We start from the raw sequence: 10,760 nt of genomic DNA on the forward strand, positions 1-10,760 counted from the left end.
ACGTATCAGTATCTAAACATATGTTAAGTTTCTAATAATGATTCTCACAATTAAAAGTATTCGTACTTCCTAGTCTAAAACCCTATTTTAACCCTCAAAAAAAGAGAAAAAAAGGAAAAAAGAGTGGCACCATTTTGGAAGTCAAGGAGACGGAAAATAAAATTGGATGAGGGAGATTTAAATACAATATTTAAATAATACAAATTTATTGCATTTATTATTTTAAATATATTTTTTAAATGGAAGTTCAAACTGTACCTTCGTCCCGCTCACGCTCCTTTGACGCTCTCACTCTCTCTATATCTCTCTCTCATTTCTCAAACACACACTCTCTCTCTCTCTCTGTCCAAACCTCAGCTTCTCCCGCTCTTTCTCTCTACTTCTGCTGAGAGCTCTGCAGACCGCCATTGGAGGCCGTGGAGCTCTCGTTAGAGCCGTAAGCTCAAGCTTTGCATTCACATCTCTTTTTTTACTAATCGTATCATCTGATCTATTGCGCTCATTTGCGACTAGTTATTTTGTGCGTTTGAGCGTTTGTTTCGATGTTTTAGCGGTTTCAAAACTATGAAGAATGATGGCTATTGTGTACGTTTCGATTTACTTGGTTTTGGTGCATGACGTGGATTCTCTACGCCGATTTCCGTTTTATTTGAGAAATCTAGCTTATGCTTAATACTTTGGCCTTTGTCTTTCCCGTTCAAATCATGCGGATTTTTTAGTTTACTGCATGATTTCGTGTTGTTGAATACATGTTTTTCGTTTTGGAGCCGGAAATTTGATTTGATTTATCAAGTTTTTGGAAGCGAGCGTGTTTTCTTCCTTCCTCTGTTTCATGGGCGGCGATGGGGAGAGGGATTGTGTTGGATGGGGGTGGGTGGAAGGAGAGGAGAAATAGGAAGATTTGTACGGTTACGGGATAAAAATAAACGTATTAGGTTTGCACCTCGGGCTCTCGTGATGATGTCTAATGTTTAAGGTTTGTTACTATCTATCTGTAAGCTTGTTTGAAAATGTAATAGGAACTCCAAGCGATCGTTCGTTCCCTTTTATTTGCAATGTATAGCTTAGCCATAGAATAAAAATGATGGATCTTGTGTCACTGTAGTTTTTCCATGTTCTTCAGAAGGTCTTATGCTATAGCTTTTCCATGAAGTCTTCAATCCATTGCATGTTATTTTGCGTTTTGAATTAGCCCTTATCATGCTTTGATTTTTTCTGGATTTTCATCTGTGCCTCAACTTTTCATTGTTTTCAGCTTAGTGACGGCTCTTACCCGTTTATCTTATGTTGGTTATGCAGCTTCAATGAAAATGATTTTTGATCTACTGTAATGAATCGCCGGTCTTCTAGGGAGTAAAAAATGAGTAGGGAAAGTGTTACTTTTCAAGTTGAAGAGTGTTCCGGCAGAATCACAAGAGCACGGGCAAAAGAGCTAAGTGAATCAGGAGGCATTCTATGCTCCTCAAAATCTTCTGGAGTTCAGAAGCAAATTCTACGGACCAACTCAAAAAGAATGGCATCTGATGATATTAAGATTTGTTCAATTTCTTCCAATGGTCTTCCTAATAAAAGAAGAGCAGTGCTCAAGGATGTGACTAACATTTCCACCAATGATAAGAATTGCAGAAATGCTTCTAATATTCAGGTAAAACCTTGGTTCTTTTTTGTGTCGTTCCTTTGTGAAATGTTGACGTGACTCGTGCTGGCACTGGTGATATAGGCAATTCTTTAACTGCTAATGACCACGGTTTGACAGGGTGCCAAACCAACTAGGAGAGTTTCTGCAAAAGCTAAGGCAAATGTGCCTTTAAATGCTCCTGTAGAAATTCTAGGTGCGGAAGAAGATGCAAACACAAGACTAGCTGAGGATTTATCTAAAATAAGGGTGGTAGAATCTCGAGAGGTCTCTTTAAGAGAAACTTTGGACGAAAAAGAGAGAACAGTGCAAATTACGAGCAGAGAATGTGGAGTTTCAGATATGGTTCTCTCTGTATCTTCAGAAGAATCTATCCCTCAGCCAAATGGTATACAACTCTAAAATTACTTTTGTATGAAGATATATCTTTATTGATTAACTGAACCATCAAGTGACAATATCTGAATGCTTTCCATGTGTAGTATTTTCAGGCAAGCACCCTGTAAATATTATATAGTCCTCATAATGGGGAATATCACAAATGCTGAACTGAAGTAGCATGCATGCCATAGCATTTTTTGTAATGATATTTTGTCATCTGTTGACAATGAGACCTACACTGGAAGGAGGATAATTTTCATTTTTTTTTGTCCAAGTCAAACTGCATCTCCCATGTTTGTGAATCACAAGTAATTAGCATGGACGAATGTTCTAGTTTTGCAGGAAAATTGAACATTTTAAAAATTTGATCGGAAATATGGTCTTCATGGAGTAAACTGTTAATTATCGATTAATATCAGTCCCCAAATAATATCCGTGGTAATTTGAAAAATTTTAAAAGACCCACATAATAACGTAGTATACAAGCATTGTGGTCTTCAATTGGCAAGCAGTGACAGTGTTACCATTGCAAAATTTTGCAGAAAAATATATGGCACCTGAACGATCAGTAGCATTAAGTGATAGAGGTATTATAGACATTGATTCAAACTCCAAATGTCTTCAATCATGCAGCACATACGCTCCAGACATATATGACAGGATACGTGTGACAGAGGTTTGTTGTTCACTATTTACCAAACATTGCCATAGTTAATGCAGATGCTGTATTCATCTTAGGCATCGACCATGAAAAGGCCCTAAATTTCTATAGTCTCTTTCACTTGAGAGTATATTTTCTAAACTAGAAAGGGACATGAAACTTCTGAAATTATTAGGAAGCAGCTGAGTTTGTTCTTTGAATGAACTACTTAAGATGTTTGCAGTTTACACAAAAATGACTGACTGACGCTTTTAGCTCATATGCAATGCAACACTAATAGTTCTTTTCATCTCTTTTCAGCTTGATCAAAGGGCCTCAACTACCTATATGGAACAGTTGCAGCAAGATATCACTGCAAACATGCGAGGAATACTGGTTGATTGGCTTGTAGAGGTTCGTTCACCACTGTTACAGCTTTACTTTGACCTAATTGATATGTTAATAGATACTTGCTTAAAGGCACCAAGTTGACAAAAATCGTTTTTCACAGGATAATAAAAAGTTGTACTTTTTGACATTTTGTTCGCAATTGGAAAACTTATCATGACATCAAGTCCAGTTGTAAAGTCTAATATTTCATGGTTATATGAATTGAAGACTTATCTTCTAGTTAAGCAAAAATATTATTGTCAACGCCAATTTTGTTGATGGTTAATTTTTTTTTCCAGGTTTCTGAAGAATATAATCTAGTTTCAGACACACTCTATCTCACTGTGAATGTCATTGATCGGTTTCTCTCTCAAAATTATATTGAAAAGAAGCGACTACAACTTGTTGGTGTTGCAAGCATGCTAATTGCATCGTAAGTTTTGACCATAATTCTCATACTAATGGAATAGTTCAAAGCATCCACTTTTTGTGTAGGAGGGAGTCAAGAAAGTAACAAACGTAGATGCTTTGTTGTAGAAACCATTATTTATAAACATAGCATAAATAGTATGGATTTAGTATATTTTCCCAGATAAATGTAGAATTCTAGTCAGCGTGTGTCAAGTGGATGCATGTTGTGTGTGCGTTCTAAGGTAAATTTTAATTTCAAGTTCTAACTTTCATCAAATTGAACCTCAATTTTAGTTCTGAAAAAAATTAAAGCACTAAATTTCATGATATTATTGTAATGGGATTAAGCTGTTCATATCATATCAAACCACTCTTCGTATTTCCTAATGATGACGATTGCATTTCATATTACCAGACAATATCAAGTCATTTACGTAGTACACGTATTATATTCTAAACATGGTTTCCTTTCACTTGAAGAAAATATGAGGAGATATGTGCACCACGAGTGGAAGATTTCTGCTTCATTACAGATAATACTTACACAAAAGAAGAGGTACACATTTAGCTTCTTGGTTTCTTTATACGTGTTGGTCTTGTTCTGATGCATCATCAACAGCTTGCTAAATCTCCTTGCCCATCACACCATTGTCAGTGCCTTAGAGTTGTCGTTTGTTTCACTGCATTGACTCATGATGTTAAGGGGAAAAATATAAGGGAAGAATCTTTGAGATACATTTGCTCGTCAAACAAGCGAAAGAATGACTGTTATAGTACAAGAGAACCACTCGGTATAAAATAATGGTTTAGTAAAAGATGGTGATTGAGTAGTACTACAAACACATGAATGTAGTTGCAGAAAAACTCAAAGCCTTCAAAGTTTTGTTTCTTGTTAAAAAAAAATCTCTGGGGCTTGAAAGTTTTTCATTCGGAAAACAAAGTGTTTCTTGGAATTAGAAGAGTCAATTTGAATACGAGTTTTGTGGTGTCTTTGTAAAGAAAGAAATAGTAGAATTTTTTAAGATAAGTTTGCTTATTCTGATTCTTTTTTGGGCTTTTGTGCAGCATACGACCTCCTGAATACGATTACACCAAATTCTTTTATAATTACAGCCTTTTGATGATTTTTAACAATTGGAAGGTGCTCTTGTATTAGTCTTTTGGGGAGGGGTCCTCTCAACCCCTTGTCCTTAGGCTGTGTTCCTCTTTTTTGTTCAGAATATACTTGTTTGTTTCCTATAAAAAAAATTGAATATGAGAGCTATTCATACTTTTAGAAGAGACAAAAATGAACGTTAAATTTTTAACAAATGAGTTGAATTCTATGATGTTTCATCCTAGTTTCGATTGGATAGAAAACAATGTTCATGTTTCAGCCTAAGTAAATCTGTTTCACCACCTTGTCTAATTTGTTTCCAATGACCTATGTGTAATTTCATTGGACACGAAACTGCCGAATACTCAGATTGAAGTTTTGTTGGCAGGTAGTAGAAATGGAGAGTGAAGTTTTGAACTTACTACACTTTCGGCTATCTGTTCCCACTACAAAGACATTTCTAAGGTATTATATTGTCACCATTCTTCGATATAAGTTATAAGGTATAAGTTGGCATAATGACTTCTAAAGTGACTTGGATATTTCAAATTTACAGGAGATTTATACAATCAGCTCATGCTTCTTACAAGGTACTCTACACTATATCTCGTTATCATTTCTTTATATTTTATGGACAGAAAATATATGAACATCGAGAGCTAATGGTGGCCATTTAATTATATCAGGTTCCTTGCATTGAACTTGAGTTTTTGGCCAATTATTTAGCTGAGTTGACTCTTGTTGAATACAGCTTCCTAAAGTTCCTCCCTTCTCTGATCGCTGCATCCGCCGTATTTCTTGCAAGATGGACACTTGACCAATCGAATCATCCGTGGGTCTGTGCTTCACTCTTAGGATATCTACTCCCTTTTTTGTCTCTCTTCATATTCAAAATCGCTTTGAGACACACATTTAATTATCTAATCACTCAAAATTAATTTAGTGTTTAATCTTACACTTAAAAATACGATTTTCACTTCATCAAAATTAGTTTTGAATGAATAAAAGCATATTTCAAAGTGATTTTAGTGACTCAAGAATCAAACATGCCTTTCCTCTCTCTAATTTATTAAGAAAATTTTTGTCTCAGATTTTGTTGTGCAATTCTTACAGAATCCAACTCTAGAGCACTATACCAGTTACAACGTTTCTCAGCTGAAAACTGCTGTGCTTGCCCTCCAAGACTTGCAACTTAACACCAGTGCTTCTTCCCTAAATGCCATACGTCATAAGTATAGACAACCGAAGGTAAGAACCATAAATAAGAAAAGTCTCTTATTGTTTTTCTTGAAACTGTTGGATCATGCTGATGCTTTGGAAACTATTTTGATAAACGATCTTCAAAACCTTAATCAACTTGTTTTGAATCGTGGGGTTGATAGGTTAAAAATCACTTTTGTCATTTTCAGAATTACTCCAAAACATACATTTCACTAATTTAAATTAATTTTATTTATATGAAAATTGTGTTTAAAAGTATTAAAATCTAACATGAAATTAATTTTGAACGATTAAAGATATGTTTTTGAAGTGATTTTGAACTTGACGAAAATGATTTTAGCAATTTCATTATCAATCCTGGACATGTCTAAATCGAACATTATTTTCATAGCTATTTAGATTCTCTGCTTTTAGAAGTTTCAATGACATAATTTGAAATTTGAATTAGGCTTTAGTTTAGCTCGCTCATGAAATGAACATTAGTATATACATTTAATGCAATTATAGATATGATCCTAAATTTAGAAGCATAATTGAAACATTTTATAATAGAGAACCAACTACAGATGCAGTAATTCTAAGTTTGGGAGTAAAGTTATAAATCTAACCCACTTAAAATTATTTTCTTTACACAATGTTTTCTTGTTCTAAGATCAATTCATCTGTGAGAATAAGCTAATTAAAAACGAGTTTTAGAAGTAATATTCACAGAGAGAATATTTTTGGATTTCAAAGACTTCAGTTTTCTCAGTACTTTATCCAAACAAGATCCGTTCTATAGGTTGTACTACTAAGTTCTAAACATTTTGATTTTTTCATTGATATGTGTTCTTATTCCAGTTCAAATGCGTAGCGACATTAACGTCTACGAAATCGGTTCTATCACTATTTTGAAGAACAAGAATGATCCTATTATTGCCAAGAGGATAATCTACAGGAGGATGATTCTGATTTCAGTTGATCTGCCATTCTCCTTCTAACCTCCCCCAACTGTGATGGAGCTAAAAGAACAGCACAAATCTTGAAACTCAATGACTTGGAACCTCACTTCCTCTGCTACTCTATGGTACTGGTACTTCCAGATATCTCTCTCTGTAAGTTTATGTTTCTATGGTCATGACCTGTACATTATAATACTCCCTTAGCTGAAAATACTTTATTTATGAATCCTCCAAGCTCATTTGGAGGTAACTCTTCAGTTGTTGTAGCATGGGGTTGCTCCCTTTTAACCTTAAATTTTGGTAATCAAAAACCTTAGCTTAGAAGAGCCTAAATGAATAACAAATGGTCTTCAATTTTTTTAGTATAACAATTGCGGGATGGAGAATTGGACCTTCGATCTCTAGTATGGAAGGTCATGTCAATTACTAATAAACTCAATTCACTTCAGTATGGATAACATAGTTGAAGATCTCTTTATTTGTTCTTTGTATAATTACAATTATAACTAACTAATTATTTGACTAATAGTTTAGGTTTGTGCGAACCTATAGTTTTGTACATATGTTTGTCTCACATTTGAAATTTTAGACTTAGTGAAATAATTCTTCTATGAATTTTTACTATGTACAAGCCATTTTCAAACATGTTAACTTATGAACAAAATCCTACTCATTAGTTTTATTAATGATGGTCTTTTTCATGGTAGGATTACATGAAGAAAAAACTTTTGATAAATCTTTAAATTGGGATTATATTAAAAGACTTTTGATCAATCTTTAAATTAGCTTCTACTTTATAGCTAACTTTTCTAATAAAACTAAGTCTCAAGTATTTTTTTCAGAGTAAATTTTAGAAACATATCATATGGGTTCATTTTCTTGAATGATAATAATAATAATAATTTTCTCTAGTTTGATTAAAGAAAAACAAGGTTAACTAATTGTAAGGATTAATTTTAGAATTTTAGAAATAATGTTTTAACAAAAAGAAAACTCTTTTCCAATATGATACTAAGTTCACACGCAGTGTTAAGATGCATGGAGTTCAATCGATCAAATGTTTGTATTTCAATTTTGACAAAATAAATATAATTTAAAGACAACTTTTACTATAGATTTTGAGATTAGAAGTTTGATTATCCCTTATAAAAAAAATCAGCATTTTGTCAAAAAAAAAAAAAAAAAAGTTGAGAATTTAGACACAAAAAGTCATCAAAATAAGCGGGAAATTGTATTTTGTCAATCCAATTCAAGATTTGGAATTTAGATTAAAAAAAAAAAAATTATCTTCCCAAATTTGGGTTCGGACCCACTACACATGAAGAATTTCTATTTCCATTTAACATCCTAACAAATTTTTAGTTCCGAAATTTCTAAAGGTGGAAGAAAATATATTCGGATATTTTTGAAAGTTTGAGAGTATTGACATTATTTTGCCTAATTTTTTATTTTAAACTTTTAATTTTATCAAATTATACCTTAAAGTTAGACATTTAATGAAATCTTCCATTTAATTTAGAATGTATTGAGCAACTAGTGCAGTCTTCGCTTTATATTTGAATGTATTGCAACCCACATCTTAAATTTGGATGTTAAAATTAAAATCAAAGAAAATCTCGTTGAAAATTCAATCGAAAACAGAAAATGTCAATTTCAGACCTAGAATGTTTGACAACCACCTAAAATAGCTTTTTAAACACTTTCAATGTTATTTTAACCCAATTTTATAAAATAGTTGAAATAAGAATGAAGTTTTTGAAATATATATATATATATTACTTTTTCTAGTCAATCCAAATAGACTCATAGTTTATTATTTTTTTTAAAAAAAATTGTTTTCATCCATTTTAATATAATTTTAATTTATTTTGAATAAACACTTAAATTATTCGTTCAATTCTAACAAGAATGAAGTTGTTAAAAATTATTATAATTTATTTCTTTAATTTTCAGAAGTTAACTTCATTTTCTAAAATATTAGTAATCAATTCATAACAAAATAAATAAACAAATATAACATTATAAACTTATTATTTGCGGTAAAATTGAGAAGCACAACGGAACATAACGAAAATACGAATATGGAGAAAATATAATCTAATAATAATATTAAATAAAATGACAAAATATTAGAATTTATGTAAATAGAAAAATGTGGAAAATGGGAATATGAAATGGATTTTCTCACCGATGTGCATTTCTTCAAGATCCACTAAATGTCACTATTTATAGACAAATCAACAAATAGAAGGTGGAATTACATGGATATTAATAGTGTGTAATCTTGAGACACATAGACAATACATGGGGGTAATAGGAGTATGACACATTGCCTTTGGACATTAAGCATGGCCATCTATATCACTTAATTCATAATATTTGTAATACTCCCCTTAGATGTCCATTATATATATGAAATATGCCTTGTTAAAATCTTACTAAAAAAAAAAAAACTCAGTGGGAAAAAAAGTCCTAGTAAACGGAAAAGAATACATATTTCATATAATCTAACACGTCTAAAAGAATATAATATATTTTATTCCCCTCATGAAAACATCATTTGAGATCTTTTAGTTGCTGCATTCCAGTATTGTGCACCAATTTTTCAAAGGTTGTGGTAGGTTCCCTTTATAAATAAGTTTGTTAGGTTATCCTTCAAACAAATTTGTTGTATGATGATGTCATTATTTTCTTTAAAATCATGAATATAAAAAAGTTTTGGTAAAATATGTTTTGTTTTATCTCCTTTAATATATCCTCATTTGATTTGGGTTATACATGTTGTGTTATCCTAATACAATATTGTTGGAAGATTTTTATTAGAAGACAAGGCACATGTTTCATGAATGCGTTGAGTCATCGATCTTAGTCACATACATTCTTGACTAGCCTTGTGAATTGCAAGAATTTCAACATAATTTGAGAAAATAGTTGTTATGGCCAGTTTCACTAATCGCCATGATATATCAATTCCTCCATATGTAAATAGACAATCTGTTTGAGACCTAACTTTGTGTGGATCAGATAAATATCCAAAATCTGCATAACCAACTAGATTAAAATTCAATTTATTTGAATAAAACAATCTCATATCAATTGTTCATCGGAGATCACGGAGTATATACTTAACTTCATTCTAATGTCTTTTCGTTTAGAGAAGAACTGTATCTAGCCAATAAATTTACAGAAAATACAATATCTGGTGTTGTATTATTAATTTATTAGCAAGATACATAAGTGCACCAATTGTACTAAGATATGGTACTTTAGGACCAAGAAGTTCTTCATTATCATCTCAAGGTCGAAATATATATTTCTTCACATCTAGTAAACGAAATTCCATTTGAATGTTTGATGGGTGTGCTTTACAAATGATTTTTTTTCTTTTCTGAACTTTAAGTTCACATTGATTTGTATAAAGATCTAAATGAAACAATAACGATGCATTCCATGTAATTTCTTTTTCCAGCTTCTTAATTCTTTCCCTCTAATGTTGAAAATTTTGTCTCATTGAAATGACAATCAACAAATAATTCAGTAAAGACATCACCCATAACGGAGTTTAAGATAGTTAGTAATTGTGGGGAATCATATGAAACATACATTCTTAACCTCTTTTAAGGACCCATCTTAGTACGTTGTGGTAGAACAATTGGAACATATACTGCACATCCAAAAATTCTCAAATGAAAAATATTTGGCACATGGCTCGTAAGCTAATTGTAATGATGAGTACTTATGATAAGTCACTAGCCTGATACGTATAAGTGTTGCAACATGCAAAATAGCATGACCACATAAAGATGTAGGAAGTTTAGCTCTCGTAAGCAATGGTCTAGCAATTAATAGTAGACGTTGTATAAATGATTTTGTTAAACTATTTTGTGTATAAGCATGAGCTATAGGATGTCCAACATTTGTTCCAATTGACATACAATAATGATCAAAATCTTGGGATATAAATTTACCAGCATTATCAAGACGAATAATTTTAATTCTATTATCACTAAATTGTGCTCTTAACTTAATTATTTGAGCAAGTAA

The 10,760-nt window shown here is 32.0% G+C and overlaps 1 protein-coding gene across 1 annotated transcript; it reads left to right on the plus strand.

The window, feature by feature from the left end:
• The first annotated feature begins 273 nt into the window (after positions 1-273).
• On the plus strand, positions 274-7,073 carry LOC120086512 (cyclin-A2-1-like). Its single transcript, XM_039043199.1, has 12 exons — positions 274-436; positions 1,300-1,645; positions 1,757-2,024; positions 2,560-2,693; positions 2,979-3,071; positions 3,347-3,480; positions 3,939-4,014; positions 4,943-5,019; positions 5,111-5,144; positions 5,241-5,390; positions 5,668-5,802; positions 6,616-7,073. The coding sequence occupies exons 2-12, from the start codon at positions 1,361-1,363 to the stop codon at positions 6,667-6,669; spliced, it is 1,440 nt and encodes a 479-aa protein (XP_038899127.1). The 5' UTR covers positions 274-436; positions 1,300-1,360; the 3' UTR covers positions 6,670-7,073.
• Positions 7,074-10,760: the final 3,687 nt, after the last annotated feature.

The sequence above is a fragment of the Benincasa hispida genome, chromosome 9, assembly GCF_009727055.1.
Source record: "Benincasa hispida cultivar B227 chromosome 9, ASM972705v1, whole genome shotgun sequence".
Lineage (NCBI taxonomy): Eukaryota > Viridiplantae > Streptophyta > Magnoliopsida > Cucurbitales > Cucurbitaceae > Benincasa > Benincasa hispida.